The sequence below is a fragment of the Parasteatoda tepidariorum genome, chromosome 6 (genome assembly GCF_043381705.1).
Source record: "Parasteatoda tepidariorum isolate YZ-2023 chromosome 6, CAS_Ptep_4.0, whole genome shotgun sequence".
NCBI lineage: Eukaryota > Metazoa > Arthropoda > Arachnida > Araneae > Theridiidae > Parasteatoda > Parasteatoda tepidariorum.
Window position 1 is genome coordinate 26,727,376 of NC_092209.1, and position 18,890 is coordinate 26,746,265.

An 18,890-nucleotide genomic window follows, 5' to 3' on the forward strand; every position below is an offset into this window, starting at 1 on the left:
CAAAATAAAGCACTCGGAGACGATATTGAACTTTTAATCTTTTTTTTAATCTCAACTTTAGACATTTTTTAATCTTCGGTTTTTTAAATAGAAGATACAATGAAACCTCTCGGGAGCGAGGTTTTATTGTATCTTCTATTTCATTGTATACTCTCTGTTTCACTGTCAAATGGTCTTTAACACTTTCTCGCCGACTGTCACAAATATGTGCCAGCATAAAACCGTATCAACCAGGGTAAAAAAATAAAACTGGTAATCAAACTATTTCTTTAGCAGTTTATTTGTGGGCGGAGTTATAATTGTTTGATTTATTTAATTCACCATTACTTTGTTCAAAATAAAACTATTTAGTTATACTTTGAATTAACATTGATTATATAAATGATTAAACAAACAATAATTAAAGTAAAAGCAAACTAAGTCTGTCAAATTAGAAACGACTACTTTTAAGTTACCGTTTTTAATTTAATTATAACTTGATTCTGATTTTGTACGAATGCTTTTCTGACTCACCAGTCCCCAAGGGGTTAATGGTGGTAGGTCATTCCTAGGGGTTACCTTCAGTGACAAAATGATGTCGGAGAATATTGGTATTAATTAGAAAACAACACACTTGGAGAAACGTCCATGCCCTGAACTGGATTCGATCCCACAGTCATTGGCTTCGCAGTCAGGCACGCTAACCGCTCGACCATCTGGCCGGCTATATAAGCAAGATATAACCATACATGTTTTGAAATACGTAATCCGAATTTTATTAACAGTGCTGTTTGAGAAGTGAGTAAAAATTAAATTATTTTTAAATTGAAAATCTTAAGCAATAAAAAAAAAAAATTACTTTTTTTGGTTTGATTTCAACACCAATTTCTGTAAACACGGTTGATCCGCCTGATATTACGTCACTCAACTAAAAGGAAGAAAGAAAATAAAATGCGCTAATCGCAAACACAAATAAATAGATATCAGTAATAAAAACGAAAACAATAAAAAAAATAGACAGTATTAACTGTGAATGTGTAGAAATTTAACTAAAAAATATCTTTTTAGTAATTAGATTGTCGAAACAACATATGGGTAGCACTCAAGGCAAATATTTAAGCCGAAGCAAAAGTTATTTTTAACACGTTCACGNTACAAGATGGGGGATTACTTTTTTTTGTTTAGTACTTGTACTTTTACTTGTACTTTTTACTCGTTACTTTTTAAAATAAGAACTTTTTACTTTTTACTCGTTACTTTTTTTAAAAATACTTGTACTTTTACTCGTTACTTTTTAAAAGTAACGTTGCCATATATGCTTCGCAGTCAGGCACGCTAACCGCTCGACCACCTGGCCGGCTATATAAGCAAGATATAACCATACATGTTTTGAAATACGTAATCCGAATTTTGAGAAGTGAGTAAAAATTAAATTATCTTTAAATTGAAAATCTAATACAATAAAAAAAAATAATTACTTTTTTTGGTTTGATTTCAACACCAATTTCTGTAAACACGGTTGATCCGCCTGATATTACGTCACTCAACTAAAAGGAAGAAAGAAAATAAAATGCGCTAATCGCAAACACAAATAAATAGATATCAGTAATAAAAACGAAAACAATAAAAAAAATAGACAGTATTAACTGTGAATGTGTAGAAATTTAACTAAAAAATATCTTTTTAGTAATTAGATTGTCGAAACAACATATGGGTAGCACTCAAGGCAAATATTTAAGCCGAAGCAAAAGTTATTTTTAACACGTTCACGCCGGGATGACCCACCAGTGGGTCACGCTAGATTTTCTCACCGGAGTGAAAACTGGTAACAATAAATTTCATTTTTTAGTTTTTTTCCGGGAATAATAAAAATCCATAACTACCAATTGTTTTTAACAGATGCAATTTTTATATTGAATTGCTTCTTCGAAGTGGCAAATTTCCTTACAGTGAATTGTTATTGCTGAGAATAGGTTAACTCCTCCCGAATATCATCTAATATTGAAATAGTTATTCTACCAATATTTTCACTTTTCCCGGCGTGAACGTGTTAATAATATTAATAAAGTCTTTAATATTTCTGAATTTTAATTGCAAAAATTTCTTCAAAAACAAATTTACTGCTGTGATAATACTACCACTTTGTTACTGAAATAAAGATACTATTTCACAAAGTAATATTTTGACTAATTAGCAGAGATGCCAACTGCTCCGGACACTCATAAATAATTAAAACAAACGGTAAATAACTACAAAGTAAATTTTGCAAACATTTGACTTTTGTTGCTTGCTTTATAAAAGGTATAGCATGACTAAGGCATACCTGCCAACTCTTCCGGAAGATTTATAGATACCCACCTCACATAGGCATAGACAAATTAGCATTTACCCCACCAGGCCACGCCCACCAAGACAGTCACAGCCCCACTGTGGAATCCTACACCCTTATAGACATTATTTCAGGTGCCCACGGGCACAATCTTCGATGAAAGAGTCAATTGTCCACTTCGCGGACAGGTACTCTGTATCTCACCTTAGTTCAAGTTCAAATTAGCAGAGATGCCAACTGCTCCGGACATTCATAAATAATTAAAACAAACGGTAAATAACTACAAAGTAAATTTTGCAAACATTTGAGTATTGTTGCTTGCTTTATAAAAGGTACAGCATGACTAAAGTACTATAAAGAAAAGGTATAGCATGACTAAAGTACTATAAAGTGGTGAATTATATAAGCCGTCGAATTATTTAGAAATAGTGGTGGATAAAAATCTACTAAATTGAATTTATCAAACCAAGAATCACAATTATTAAATTACCAGTTGATAATATTTATTCGCTGTCAAGAGCAAGTTGGCATCTCTGTGTATATAAATAAAACTATTTTTGTGTGTTCTATATCGCATTAATTTCGTCAAATCATTTTAGTAGCGATAATTATATGAAACAAATTAAAAATGTACTCAAATTATGTGTTTCTAATGATCTTTACTTCGCCAGTCACCGGTGAACCCCGTGACGCTACGAGCAATCTCAGTGTCGGTCACCGGTGACCCCCATGGAATTCAACGTGTTAATATATGTCTTACCCACTAAAATATAGCTAACATATGAACTATATCTCAGCTCAATTTTTTATTTCATAAAGTATTAATTAGGAAAATTATAGATTTTTATAATTTTCTTATTCACTAAACTATGCTGGATATTGGTGATATCGCAGTATTTAGTGCGAAGCACCACTAACTGATTCGTCTATAATAGTTAATCGGTTAACGCCCAGCGTCATATATTTAGGACAGTTCCCTTTTTCAAAGATATTCATTGTGATGGGAAACTTTTTTCAGTATTTTCATTTATCTGGGTGAATTAAAAAGATTCTCAGATATCACAATGATTTAGTTATTTCTGATTAGATCTAGAATTGTAAGGAGCAAGTACTTTTCAATCAATCAAAGACTTTTTGAATGCCCTAACAGTAGAAAAACCAATTAATTTCGATAATATATTATACCACTTTTTCCATAAAACCACTTTTTGTATCATTTCAATATATAAATTCGGGACAGAACAGGTTATTCCTGTGTTCACAAGTCATAAAATAATTAATATCTTATGCTGGGTTATTCACTAAAATAAACCTTATATATGAACTAAATCTTAGCTCAGTATTATATTTTAGGTGGTAGCACATATATATACATAAAATTCTACACGTAATAGAATTAGGAAGTAACGTAAAGGTTCTCTTTAGGATGCATTCTTTCACAAAAGAGGCATTTCAAAGTAAAGAATAGCTGTCCTAATATAAAAATCAATCTTTATAATGCATCGATGCCTCAAAAAACATTCATAACATGATTATAATTAATAATAAGTTATAATTGAAAGAAAGTTAAAATAAAGAAAAACAGCTTACCATTAATAAAATACATATACTTTTAAAATAGACGGAGTAATCTAACAGTTGACAAAGTATAATAATATATTTTTAGGAAACATTTCGGCTACAAAAAACTTAACTGATAGGTGCAGAATATTTTAGAAAACTTACATACACCATCCAAGTAGCAAGAGGATATCCCATTTGAGAATCTACCTGCTGCTCACTCATCTAAAGTTATAAGAGTTTTGAAGTTATAAAATTTTTTATTAAATTAATAACTACTTGAATAAAAAATAGTAAATTAATAAAAAAACAACGAAAATAAATATAAAAATTCAATCACACATTGTTTTGATTATTATTATAACAACTTAAAAAGTAGCTTAAAGGTGCAAAATATATCAAGCATACCTGCCAACTTTTACGCATTTGGTACAAAATTTTATTTCTATATTTAAAGTGGTAGTAAAATGTACGCTTGCTGTATTTTCCCAAAACTTACAATATTATAAATTATAAACTTAATATATAATTTGACCACCACTATATTTAAAAAGATTAAGCATATATATTAATATGTTATACAGTATCATGCCTGCCAACTTATCCGGTTTTCCTAAAAGATTTTATTTTCATATTTAAAGTGCAAAATTCATGTTATTTCACTTAACTTTTTGAATTATGTTAATAATTATAAAAGAGTTTGACATCCACTACACATAAATAATTTCAACAAATATATGGAAAGCATATTAGACCTCACGATAGCAAATTTCAACCTGGTTAAAATATAAATACCTTTTTGAGTAAAACTGTTTTTCGGTAATTGTTTTACTACCACTTGGAAAATCCATTCTCGAAAAGAATGAATGTTGGCAGGTATGCAGTTTTTATTTTCCGTCTAAGTCTTTTAAAATTCAGCGTATGTTTCTGCCTTAAGTTGTAATTTAAATTCTAGTGTACTACTACCACTGGGGAAAATCATCCTCGAAAGGATAAAAAGTTGGCAGGTATGCAAATGTAGATAGTTTTGACCCTCCTGAAGTTGTTAGTCAATTTGACACCTGTAAGAAGCAATACTTTGAATCCGGTTTATTTAAATTCCGAACTGGGAGGAAACAACCAAATTAAAAACCTGGTAGTAAGTTTTTGATTAAAAAAGTTTTTTTTGTTAAATAGTTACAAAATATAACCTGACACCTTCACTAAATGCTTTGTAATTTAGTGAGATAGAGTAATTATCAATACATTATTTCTTTCTTAACACGTTCACGACGGGGTGACCCACCGGTGGGTCACGCTAGATTTTCTCATCTTGGCAGCGCACTGGAGTAAAAACTGGTAACAATAAATTTCATTTCTCATTTTTTTTCCGGGAATGATAAAAATCCATAGCTACCAATTGTTTATAAAGGATGCAATTTTTATATTGAATTGCTTCTTCGCCTTGATAAATTTCCTTACAGGGAATTGTTACTGTTGAGAACAGATTAACTCCTCCCGAATATTATCTATTATTGAAATAGTTCTTCTACCAGTATTTTCACTTTTCCCGGCGTGAACGTGTTAAATAAAATGACAGAAAAATATTTTTTTCACCACTTTTTATTTATTTGTAATAAATGCATGACGAGTCTCGTCAAATTGTACTCAAAGGGTTAATATTAAAATTTAGCCTAAATATCATATAACTGATAGTTCAAATTAGTTCCTTTAAACAGTTTAAAAGGTTTTCATCATATTCAAATGTTGCATGAAAGTTTGTCATTAATATCTTTTTCTTACTCGGATTAGAGATACAATTCGTAGTAACACTCTTTAGTATTTTCATTCTTATTTAGTATTTTCATTCTTTAAGAAAGAAATTTTCATTGGTTATTACTTTATGTCCTTGATTATGACAAATATAATTATTTCGAAAACGTCCACACGGTCATGGTAATAATAGAACATTTATTTTTACCGTAATACCGTAAACAACAGAGTACTCGAGCAGTTCCTCTACCTTTTTTTTCTCTATTCGGGGTAAGTTTCAGCCCTGATAATAATATGCTCATATTCAAATATCACTGCCTAAAATAATCGTAAAAATTATAATAAAAAAATCAGAACTTACCACTTTGTCTTTAAAATTTTAAAAAAGTGACATACTAGTAAACCATTTTATTTATAACTGATTTTTCGATATGTAAAATGAGCTCTTATTAATTTCAAATATAAGAAAGTTATCACGATTTACTTTTTCACGGATAAAATACAGTTTCATATGAATGTTATAACATTTAAAAAAATCTTGGTTGCTTTATACATTTAACTAGTTCCGAAAATAAGCTAAAATTAATTTTTTTTCTACGCTTTCAGATTTCAAATCAGACTTTACTTATTCTCACCTATTTAATTTATTGTTTGGTGCTAAGATTTCTTGGTTGGCATACATCGAATAATCAAGCGAAGTTAACATAAATGCGTAGCTGCCAACTCTTTCGGTTTTCCCGGAAGATTTTATTTTCATATTCAAAGTGTTAGCGAAATTCATGTTATTTCACAAAACTTTTTGAATTATAATAATAGTTTTAAATCAGTTTGACCACCACTACATATAAATAATTACAACAAATATATATAAAACATATTATTCCTTCCTTACGATAGCGAATTTCAACCTGATTAAAATACAAATATATTCTTGAGGATGATAGATTTTCGGTATTTGTTTTACTACCACTTGGAAAATCCATTCTCGAAAGGAGTGAATACCTGCCAACTCTTCCGGATTTTCCGAAAGATTTTATTTTCATATTTAAAGTGGTAGTAATAATATACCATTTTTTCTTTTATAATCTTAATTTTTAAATGATATTGATCACCACTATTCTTACAAAAATTAAGCACATATATTAATATGCGTTACTGTCATGGTTGTCAACTTAAGTTTTCTCAAATACAACGTATTTGTTTACTTAAAATTGAACTTTTAATTCCATTTTAATACCACTGGGAAAAATAATAATGGAAGGGATTAAAAGTTGGCAGGTATGTAATTGTATTAAGTACAATCTATCCCAAAAAACATCTAAAACTGAAAATGTAAAATATTTTTGGCAATATATTCTCATTTCTTTTTACTCACTGGTTCAAAATCTAGATGGGGTTCGTAATGACCTCCTGTTCCAAAGTTTACTACTTCTAGAGGTAAATCAGGGTGGCTGTTTGTTCCTATGATATCTTGGAGTTTCCTACTAATGGTTTTTACAACAGAGTGTTCTGAGTCTTGAAAAAAAGCGCTGGAATGAAAACATATAGTTAATTCCTTCGATCACTGAAGGTTTTTGAAAATATTTTAGCTAGTGGCAGCGAACTAAAACAACAGTTTAATGTTCACCAGTAACCATTTAATGCAAGGGGTTTCTTTCGCCGGTGGGATTCAAACTTCCGTTCTCACGAACATGAGTTTAACGTCCTACCAACTAGGTTTATCCCGGCCAACCCGAAGACCAGCACGGTTTCTTGTATATAATTTGTTTGAAAGCAACGCTTAAAAATCACAAATACAGGGATGCTACAGTCGGCTAATAGTGTAAGAAGCGGTGATTAATAAAAAAATAAAGCAAATAATTACTATAACAGATTAAAATTAACAACTTTTTCTTGCATGTTCTTTTTCAATTTATAAATAAAGATTTTTGGTCGGAATTTGTTTGCTTTAAATATGAATAATTTTCAATGCATATCATGGTGGTAGTTATAATTTAATAATTAAATAAAATGAGAAAAAAAATTATTTAAATTTTTTCTACTTCCTACATTTTTAGTAACATATGGCATCCGTGCAAATATGAGGTTTTTATTTAAAACCTATGTTGTCGAGCAATTTTAAAAACAACGTAAGTGCAGGGATGCCAATTGTTCCGATTTTTGGAATAGTTTTAATAAAGTGGTAACAAATTATATTTAGTACAATTCGTTAAAAAAAAGGATAGTTACGCCTACTTTTTAATAGAGCAACCAGTAGATGAATGCGGAAAACTAATAATTGGTGCACCGGAGTACCTGGCCAAAAAGGCCACCTCCGTAAATTATATGATTACAAACTGAATCTAAGGCCATTGATATTAAAATTATTTGAGTTAGTAAACTTAATGTTAGTAGTTAAATAATATTGTGGAAAAGAAGAGAGAACAGGGATAACACAGACAGGTAATAACATAAACAATGAAAGAAAATTAAATTATTTATTATAAATTATTATTTATATTTTATTTATAATTATTGAAAAATAAGCAGTTAGTGATTAGCATTGTCAGTAGTTGTATTAGTAAATTGAATCAGAATGAGCCGCAGCAATTCTGCGAAGGATTGGGCCAACCCAAAAATGTGGAAAAGGGTAATGATGATAGAGGAGATGAGGAGCCAGTCAGGAAGATAGAAAAATGAGCAATGCGACTCAAACGATGTCTTGGAGATTATTATAGTAATGGAGAATTGCCTTCGGCCGTCTCCTGCACTTAGGGTCATCTGGGTCGTAGTTAGAGGAAGATCAAATAAGGGGGTTGAAGTGTCCAGTGCTCTTAAGAAAATACTTAAGAGAACTATTTTTGTATAAGTCAAGAAAGCTAGGTGTACAGGCAGATAAATGCTATGACGTTGCATTTTACAGGATACTTATAATTTTTGATAATTAGTGGTGTGAAAATTACTTAAAATGAAAAATATGAAACTAAAAGTAACTTAAATTTCGTAACCACTAGAAAATACTATTTTACAAAGCGGAGCAAGTTGGCATCCCTGTAAGTGGTTTAGGGCAGAAGGTATCAAGGCGGAAGAGAGCAAAAACTGGTACGAAAGACATTTCGTTCTAGAATTTTTTTCAAGAAAAATATAATATCTGTAACTACCAAGATTTCTTTTACGATTAAAGCATATGAATAAAATAGCTAAAAATTAGCTATAATTGTAGTGGTATCAGCTTTTCTTCTATTCTATAAATAGCTAATAACGAAGAAAATACACATATATCAGAATCTTAATTTTCAATTTTTCGTGTTTCATGATAAGATTTAGAGAGGAATAACCATGACAAATTATTTTCTTTCTCTTACTAATGCCATGAATGCCAAAATTGAATTTCTAAAAACTGATAAAAAATTTTTTTTTAATATGTAGTTTATCATACAAAAATGCCAAATATATAAGAATCTCAATTTTGAATTTTTTGTCGCTTGCGTAGATTTTTCAGTTGCACGTCAGAATACAGTTTCGTCATTCATACAAATAGCAAAATATAAATGTTTTAATTCGACACAGGTTTCCTAACAATGTTAATTATGTATTGACAATTTTTTAAAAAAAGTATTGATTTCCAAATATTTGAAAAATTAATTTAAATCATTACAATAACTGAGGTTGAGATTTAAAGTTTAATTAAAACACAAAATTTTTCTTCTTAAGTAAAATTTTAAATCATAGCAATAATTGAGGTTGAGCGTCAACGGTATAAAAGAAACTTTAAATGTCTCCATAAATAAAAAACTGAGTGGATGAAATAGGTAAGTGACATTTTCAGAGTGGTTTCAGTCAGAGTAAGAAGAAATTTTTTTTTTTGTAATATTTCAATTACCCCTACCAAATTTGAAATAAAAATCATGCAAGCATACTCAAAACTAATGAGTATTAGTTATATTGAAATTAAAGTAAAAACATTTACAATAAAACTGCCCATATAGATGTGAACATTTTATGTTATCTTCTCTGATTAATGAATACCCCTGAAAATGTCACCTAACTTGTATCGTCCACAGTTCTTCAAGTTTAACTACCATATCAATTATGAAAACAAAAGAAAAAATAAATTTTACTATAGCTTCAAATCTCCCTCCCCCTCGTGAATGTCCTTATCTTTAAAGTAATTTAAGAGAACCTAAAACTTTTTAAAAATAATTGTTAAACTCTTTTATTCAAAGATAATTCAATGAACANCATAAATTAAAAACTGAGTGGATGAAACAGGTAAGTGACATTTTCAGAGTGGTTTCAGTCAGAGTAAGAAGAAAGAAATTTTTTTTTTTGTAATATTTCATTTACCCATACCAAATTTGAAATAAAAATCATGCTAGCATACTCAAAACTAATGCGTATTAGTTATATTGAAATTAAAGTAAAAGCAAAAGCATTTACATTAAAAATACCCATATAGATGTGAACATTTTATGTTATTTCCTCTGATTAATGCATACCCCTTAAAATGTACCCCTTGTATCGTCCACAGTTCTTCAAGTTTAACTACCATATCAATTATGAAAACAAAAGAAAAAATAAAATTTTACTACAGCTTCAAATCTCCCTCCCCCTCGTGAATGTTCTTATCTTTAAAGTAATTTAAGAGAACCTAAAACTTTTTAAAAATAATTGTTAAACTGTTTTATTCAAAGATAATTCAATGAGCAAAGTATTACATTTATTTGTTATCTTTGATTATTTTATTTAATATAAGTTAAAAATTTAATTTTTAAACTGAACACAAGTATTTGAACGATTTTGAACTGAGATGGAATATTTCTTTAGAAATTTAAATTTAACAATATGACCTTTTTTTGAAATTTCCTAATTTAAAAACGATTTGGTGATTATGCTTTCACTTATTATGTATTTTGTCACGTATAATAAAATGAAGTAAAATTTTGTATGCTTTGCAATTTTTAAAATATGACCGTTTGTAAATAAAATAAAATTTTTTTAAAAAAAACGAAAATTTTTAAAAATTATGTTCTATTTGAAACTTTCGTTGGATGAACAAGTTTAATTATATGCAAAATGTCTTTATTTCGGCCAAATAGTAACACATACAATCTGTAATAATAAAATGAATATTTTGTCTTTTGTGTTTGTCTGTCTTTGTGTGCATGTGTCCGTTTATGCTAGCATCTAAAATATTGGACAGGGGGTAAAAGTAAAAATTTCAACCTCCGATAGTAAAAATCATTTAAATATTTCGAGTGTCATTTAAGAAATGGAGTTTCTTCATTAGTTTAAAACCTCATTAGTTATTGATAAAAATTAAACTACGGACGATTCTGTTTCTCCAATATATTTTAAAGATTACATCTTATATTATTTTTGCGCCATTAAAAAAAGGAGTTTAGAGCACTTTCTTTAATATTGAATCCTTTTTTTAACCTTTTTTTGTCCATGGCTCACCTGGAGAATGACCTTTCGTCATTCAGGCATCGGAAGGGCAGTTTTGTTGGCCACTTTTTTAGGGGGACCATATAAGGTGGGTCAACATTGCTCCCTCAGACAGGACAGATAGTACAGAGAAGGAAAGAACATTCATGCCTAGCCCTGGATTCGATCCAAGGACTTTTCTGATTTAAGGTCAGCTTCCTGACCGCTACACAGTCTGGTAGGTCATATTACACATTCGGGATTTCAGAAAGACATGAATTTGATATTTATACTTGTAGCAAAAATTTGACTTTTTTATTTTATTCTTTATTTAAAAAATATATTGACCACCACTATATCTAATTAAATTATGTAACTACAAAAAAATCTAATCGTATATTTATGCGATTTTAGAACTAATAAAATGTTGGCTCATAAGGCAATATAATTTTATTCAACATAACTATCAAGAACGTTTATGAGAAATTATCCATAAGTCAACATAATTTTATTTCGTAACCACTTTGAAAAACGTAAAAACTTTGAAAACTTAGTAAAAAGGTTGAAACATACCTCTTGCTAATACGACTACACTGTATTTTTTCAGAGCTTCTTATCGGAATCGGTGATTCTGCAAACTTTTTTTTTTTAGAAAAAAAAGAAACATTAGTGAAAGAATTTAGTATGAAATAAATAATTATTCATCATTGATCCTGAAAAAATTTCAAATATTCCTCAATGTCCCAAATATATGTCAATTTCATATATTCCTCATTCTCCTAAAATAATTAAGTTCCACCAAAAATATTCAAGCTGCAACAAAATTTGTTCTATAAAATATTTTCCTTGTTTTTAAAAATTAATTATTAAATTTTTGTGATTACCTCAAAGATTTGGAAACGTATTTCACATATAGAAGTCTAATACATGACTGAAGGAAGGTCGCACAGGCCTGAAAACGAGACGGAAAAGAGAAAATACTGGTAGAAGAACTATTTCAATATTAGATAATATTCAGGAGGAGTTAATCTATTCTTAACAATAAGCAATTCACTGTAATTAATTGTTTCTCAGCGAAGAAGCAATTCAATATAAAAATTGTATCCATTAAAAACAATTGGTAGTTATAGATTTTTATTATTCCCGAAAAAAATTAAAAAATGAAATTTATTTGATACCAGTTTTTACTCTTTTACGTCTTTATATATATAGGTTTTCAGCCCTGAGGATTTTCCGGAGGATTTTATTTTCATATTTAAAGTGGTGGCAATACTCAGGTTATTTCAATTAACTTTTTGAATTATAATTATGAATGAGTTTGACCACCACTACATATGAATAATTACAATAAATATATGAAAGCATAATAATCTTTACGCAAGCAAATTTCAACGGGATTAAAATATAAATATATTTTTGAATCAGATTGATTTTCGGTTATTGTTTTACAACCACTCTGAAAATCCATTCTCGGAAGGAGTGAAAGTTGGCAGGTATGCTAGCACTTGACTATTTTCGGTGGAGCTACGGGAAGTCCGCTTTTCGAAAATCAGCACGAGCTGTTCGGAGGACAAAATATATTGTTCATGTACCATGCGCAAAATAAAAAACGAATCACCATAAATAACTTTTGATCTAAGGATCATATCTTTGTATTCTGAGATTCAATCTTAATGGTTCAAGGGGATGATCTCAAATACGCTAATTAATTAGTGCGAACGATATTTTAAGTTATGAGATCAGAAACAAAAATGCACTTTCTCTGAATAAACATATCTTTTTTTCTACCTATCCTGATTTCTGACTCGCCAAAAATAGCCGGTAACTGTTACTTGAGAAATATGGTCCCAATGTTCAGGGGATCGATCCAAAGTTTGGACACCTGAATGTGAATTTTACTTTTTGTGCATTTTGCCATGTCTCGAGAAGTTTCAAAGCAAACTGAAATATCTGTATACACAATTATAAAATCCATTTATCCAAAAATAATTCCTTACAAAATATAACTTTTTGTAAATATTTATTATTTTTTATAATTTTATTTAATAATAGTCGAAAATTTTTTTCATTGCAAGGTATACAAAATTTTACATTGTAATTTTGGATTGTAATTTTAAATTGAAAATATAAATTTTACGAGAAAACCGTCGAAAAGTTCCTGAAAAAGGCATTTTTGAAAAACACGTGTTTTTAAAATTCAATATCACAGGAACTATTCGACTAATTTCGCTCAAATTTTGTATTATGTGCCATTTAAAATTAAATTCTTTGACATAGGGAAAACATTTGTGCAATTCAAAATTTTTTCGACCATTATTAATTAAAATAATATATATTTACTAAAAATTAAATTTCGACTGGAATTGTTTTCGGAAAAAAGAATTTTATAATTGTGGGCAAAATTTTTTCAATTCGCTTAAAAATTTCAGAAGATGAAGTGAAATACGCAAAAAGTAAATTTAACATCCAAAAGGGACCAAACTTTGGATCGCTCTCCTGTCCAAACTATTGAACCATATTTTGGAAGTCAGAATTCTAAATACGTGAAAAAAGGTATGTTAATTCCGAGAAAGTAAGTTTTTGCGATAGATTTTGTAACTTAAAATGTTATCGGCTCTTTTTAATTAGCATATTTGAGGTCACCCTATTGAACCATTAAGATTGGGTCCTGGAAAGTAAAGATCTGATCATTAGATCAAAAAATTATTAAGGGTGGTTCATTTATTCGTTTGATTTTCAGTACATACACATAGTCTTATATGATTTTTAAAAATAGACACTTTTATAACCATTTATGCGACTATTTAGGGAATAGTCAAGGAAATATTTGCAACTCTTACATGGTTTATGCGCACCTGGAAGAAATAGAACTTAAGAAAGCGAAGATTTCTTAGTATTAGCTCTTCGCATCTAGAAATATTTATTCACATTATATAAGAATTCTAGTATTCGCAAATAGAAAACAATACAATTTCTTATACCACTTTTTCATTTTTCGATCTGGAAATCTGTGTAAAGACTTGTTTATATAATCATTACCTAGAACGATAACATTTCTGGTTAATGTTTGCAATAAAAGCCTAGATCTTTATGCCTAAAGCAACCAGGCTTTCAGTTCAACCGTGTAATATGATATTGCAATAAAATGCCACGAAAGCAAATTGCAAGGATAGTCGTCTCAACATTCAAAGTGGACATAAATATGTTTAACCTTATGACGGAGAGATTTTCCAAGTCGTGTGAACTTCCTCCATTACTCTACTTTCGCGCCGACTGTCACAAATACGTGCCAGCATAAAAGCCGTATCAATCAGGGTGAAAAGATAAAACTGGTAATCATAGTAATTCTTCAGCAGTTTATTTGTGGGCGGAGTTATAATTGTTTCATTTATTTAATTCACCATTACTTTAGCTCAAAATAAAACTATTTAGTTATACTTTGAATTAACATTGATTATATATATGATTAAACTAACAATAATTAAAGTAAAAGCAAAGTAAGTCTGTCAAATTAGCAACAACTACATTTAAGTTACCGCTTTTTATTTAATTACATCCTGATTTTGTACGAATGCTTTTCTGAATCACCCGTCCCCAAGGGGTTAAGGAATGAATGTAAGAAGCTAGAGCCGCGGTGGTTCAGGCGATAGAGCACTCCCCTCCCAAAGAGGTGAACCTAGTCCGATTCTCAGCGAAAACTGGTTTATATGAATTCTGCTTCCGGCTCGTACCGACCACAGTGTTGACGTATAATATTTTCATTGTTAGACGGATCATGTGTTAGAATCCCTTTGCCATTGGACTAAATTTGGGAGGTTTTAGTAATTTTCCATTTTATTTAGCGCAAGTGCGGGTAAGCTGCATCACAAAGTCCTGTGTGAAGATTAGGTTCTTCCAATGTTTGATACAGGAATTCCTTTGCCTAATTCCAATAGGTTCAAAATTACTAGGTAAATAATTAAATTAGTATGTTCCAAATTACTAGGCTACGGGTATTGAACATTGATAATTGTAAACTTAGAATTCGGTAGGCTGTTTAACCCCTTAGGGACGGGTGATTCAGAAAAGCATACGTACAAAATCAGAATCAGGATGTAATTTAATAAAAAACGGTAACTTAAATGAAGTCGTTACTAATTTGACAGACTTACTTCGCTTTTACTTTAATTATTGTTGGTTTAATCATACATATAATCAATGTTAATTGAAAGTATAACTAAATAGTTTTATTTTGAACAAAGTAATAGTGAATTAAATAAATCAAACAATTATAACTCCTCCCACAAATAAACTGCTAAAGAAATACTTTGAATACAAGTTTTATCTTTTTACTCTGGTTAATACGGTTTTATGCTGGAACGTATCAATGATAGTCGGTCCGAAAGGGTTAATGCCGGTTGTAAAATAAAATAAAATGTTGGAAGATAGAAATACCATTGAGTCTGTGAATAAGAACGCTTTTTTTCCAGCCAGGTGCGGGTCGCACGCACCCAATTGATGTGTGATGTGCCTTACATTCATTCTAAGTTTGTGACCGTTATTCTCATTATTTCGTAAAATACAACAATTTATTTTTTAATAAAACATATTTATAGTTGCACTAAAAAAAGAATACTAATACAATAAATTCTGGAAGAAAAAAAACGTTTAAAATATTTTTGTTAAGTATCCTTGTGTTTTGATAAGTATTAGGTGATGTATTGAATAAAATAAAAAAGAGAACCTAGTTGAATTAAAAACTGTTCAAACCTTTGGATAAGCTAATGCTTTTAAAATTTCCGCTTCTCCATCTCTCAAGACATCGTGATACATCACAAGCAATGGTTCGAAGTTCAGAACTTCAACTTTGGATGGTTGTAATAAAAAGTAGCCGCTATTTTTGGATGCAAAGTAGCAATGCAGTTGTGGTTTTTCGTTAGAGGTCTGTAAAGAAATGATTTATATACTTTTAGAGTTTTTGAATCATGCTGAGTCAAATCATGCAAACAAATAAGATGCAAAAGTATCGTAAGTTGAACAATTATCTTTCTTCCTAAATTCTATACCCTTTATATATATACCACTTTTGTAGAAAATTTCAAAGTGCAAGGTAATCTTCAAGTGAATGTGAAAGTCAAGTGAAAGTAAAACATGAATATGTTTCAAGAGGTTTATCTACACAAAGTAACAGTACCCCAAAATACTGCCTAGCGGTGGACACTCATTTCCATGGGGCATTGTTCCTTTCCAAAGTTATGTTTTGTCAAAGTTTGTGAAATTTTCGGGTTTTTTTTCTGAGAATCTAGGTTAACACGTTCACACCGGGTTGACCCACCGGTCCTAGTCCTAGTGTTTTGATTTTATTGGGCACCTGGGCCGCGAAGCGACCCCTATCCCATTCATCTGGAATTTTATAACAGTTTTGGTTGAGCAATGAGGTGAGCAGGCAATGGAGTTAACCCACCGGTGGGTCACGCTAGATTTTCTCTTCTTGGCAGCGCACCGGAGTAAAAACTGGTAGCAATAAATTTCATTTTTTAGTTTTTTTCTGGGAATTATGAAAATCCATAACTACCAATTGTTTTTAACGGATGCAGTTTTTATATTGAATTGCTTCTTCGCCGTGATAAATTTCCTTACAGCAAATTGTTACTGTTGAGAATAGATTAATTCCTCCCGAATATTATCTAATATTGAAATAGTTCTTCTACCAGTATTTTCTCTTTTCCCGTACCAGTATTTTCACTTTTCCCGGCGTGAATGTGTTAAACAACAGCACCCTAAAAAATTCCCAACTGAATATTAAAGTTCACTATAAGGACGAGCACTGAGGCCGAACACTTTCCTGGGTTATCTTTGGTTATAGTAGAAATAGCCATTCAAACTCTCAAAAAAATGTAAAATCTGCATTTTTTAAATGTAGCCTTTTTCAAAACAAAATCTCCCCCCCCCCCCAAAAAAAAAACTAACTATACCATCTTGTTGTTAGTTGTATTTTCTAACTCGTGTAAAGAGAAAAATCAATGAGACAGCGTTGTTGCAGTTAACTTACCATCAAAGGAGAGAAAATGCATCTGCTTCAGCAAACACTAAAATGCTGTACATTTTCACTCCATTCATAACACAAATGAGGGTGTATCAGTTTACCAATTATTATTGTGTTCACTTTTAAAAAAAACTCGAAATGCATTCTACGACGAAAATTTTATAATACTCTAATAGTTTTGAGGAACCACTAGTCACCCTGAATTTAGGAAATTTTTTCAAAAGATTTGTATACCTTTATTTTTTCCCCCCGGCATAATGTGCTATACGCATTCATGGCCTTTGTAGCTTGCTCGTCATGGATAGAATCTTCCCAGGTTTCATCGATTGGTGCTTCCATACTTGCTTCCAGTGTACGATAAAATTTCAGATTGGCTTTGGCTTGAACGTGATTCGGGTCTACAATAAATGTTAGCAAATAAATATCAACCATAGGTGATAGTTTATTGTTTTTATCTACTAAATACACGAGTAGATTAAATTAGGCTACAACACTATTTTAATTATCAATTTTATTTATCAAATATGAAGTAGTGTAAAGTGGTATTATTTCAAATTAAAGCTATGTTTGAAAGTAATGTCAATTATTTACATGGTAGCTTTCTATAATTTATATTTTGTGAATAATTTGCATGGTACTTAAAAAATTTGGAATTTTTTTTTTATTATTCTTATTGGATTATAATTAAATTAAAAGGAGATAAAGTAGCCAAAGTGTTAGACTTATTGCATATGAGAGTTTGACAATAATATATTTATTTATTTATTGTTACTCATACGTATGTAAGTTTACGAGCTCACTGGAAAAGCGGCTTATAAGTTGTTGTCATTACAGAACCGTTGTGTTCAGTAATATATTATTTTTGAGTTAACCGAGACTGAAAAATGTTTAAATGATATGGGAGTTTATTACTTATTCAGTCAAAATTGTTGAAATTTTGTAAAAAAAAAAAAAAAAAAAAAAAAAAAAAAAAAAAAAAAAAAANAAAAAAAAAAATGAGTTTTTTAAATTTCGAGTCGAAAGTGTAGAAGTTAACAATTAAATATACCATAATTAATTTGCTGTAGATTGGAAAATAAAATAAAAAGCATCTTCATTTTTAAATTGATTTCTGTAATGAGTCAATTTGTTGCAATGTAATAAATTAGGAAAGGACAACTACCTGCATCTTGCACTTTTCAAATAGTGAAGAGCTGCTTAGTTTAACTGTTCCTTTAGGTTTTGTTATTTATTATAAAAATAACAGCATAGTACTAAAAAGGGCAAATTAAATGTGACATAGCAAAAATATGTGTCAATAGTTGTCATTTGAATCTCACCTAATTTTAATATGTCTTCTGATACCTCAGCAGCAGCGGTATAATTTTTTATCTGAAAAAAAATGCATAAATGAATTTAACTTCAATCAAAACACAAATTTCTGAAGCGATTGTATTTTACATTTGTGACATAATTTAATGCAAATCTTTTATTTCGCAAAAAAACATTAACATTTACCGAAATTGAAAGCCATTTTTATTATTAAAAAACAATGAATTAAAATAACGTATTCATATGATGAAAGCTCGTCAGGTTTCAAAAGTTCGTGGAGAAAAAAAACGAGGTCAGAAAATTATTTTTGTCTTTAGTATTGCATAAAGATGAATTTTTACCTGATGAAAGGTCAGGGTTTTGAGTAGTCATAATATTTTTTTTAAGAAGTTGTAAAAAGAAAAAGAAACGGTCGGACCATTTTGATTAGATTTATAATTTCTAGTTTCTTTGAATTGAATATTACATATAATCCTATCGTATAATCCTATTCAGGAAATATTCTGACTTGTCTATATATGCATATAT

The 18,890-nt window shown here is 29.9% G+C and overlaps 1 protein-coding gene across 1 annotated transcript in view; it reads right to left on the reverse strand.

The window, feature by feature from the left end:
• The window catches only part of LOC107445316 (prolyl 4-hydroxylase subunit alpha-1), a 41,518-nt gene that overhangs the window by 3,096 nt on the left and 19,532 nt on the right, over nt 1–18,890 (reverse strand). Inside the window, exons 6-12 of the mRNA XM_071182123.1 lie at nt 18,371–18,422; nt 17,286–17,449; nt 15,776–15,949; nt 11,600–11,664; nt 6,996–7,149; nt 4,034–4,093; nt 1,458–1,526 (exon numbers count right to left, since the gene is read on the reverse strand). Of these exons, the coding sequence (XP_071038224.1) occupies nt 1,458–1,526; nt 4,034–4,093; nt 6,996–7,149; nt 11,600–11,664; nt 15,776–15,949; nt 17,286–17,449; nt 18,371–18,422 (738 nt within the window). The remainder of the gene's footprint in view (nt 1–1,457; nt 1,527–4,033; nt 4,094–6,995; nt 7,150–11,599; nt 11,665–15,775; nt 15,950–17,285; nt 17,450–18,370; nt 18,423–18,890) is intronic.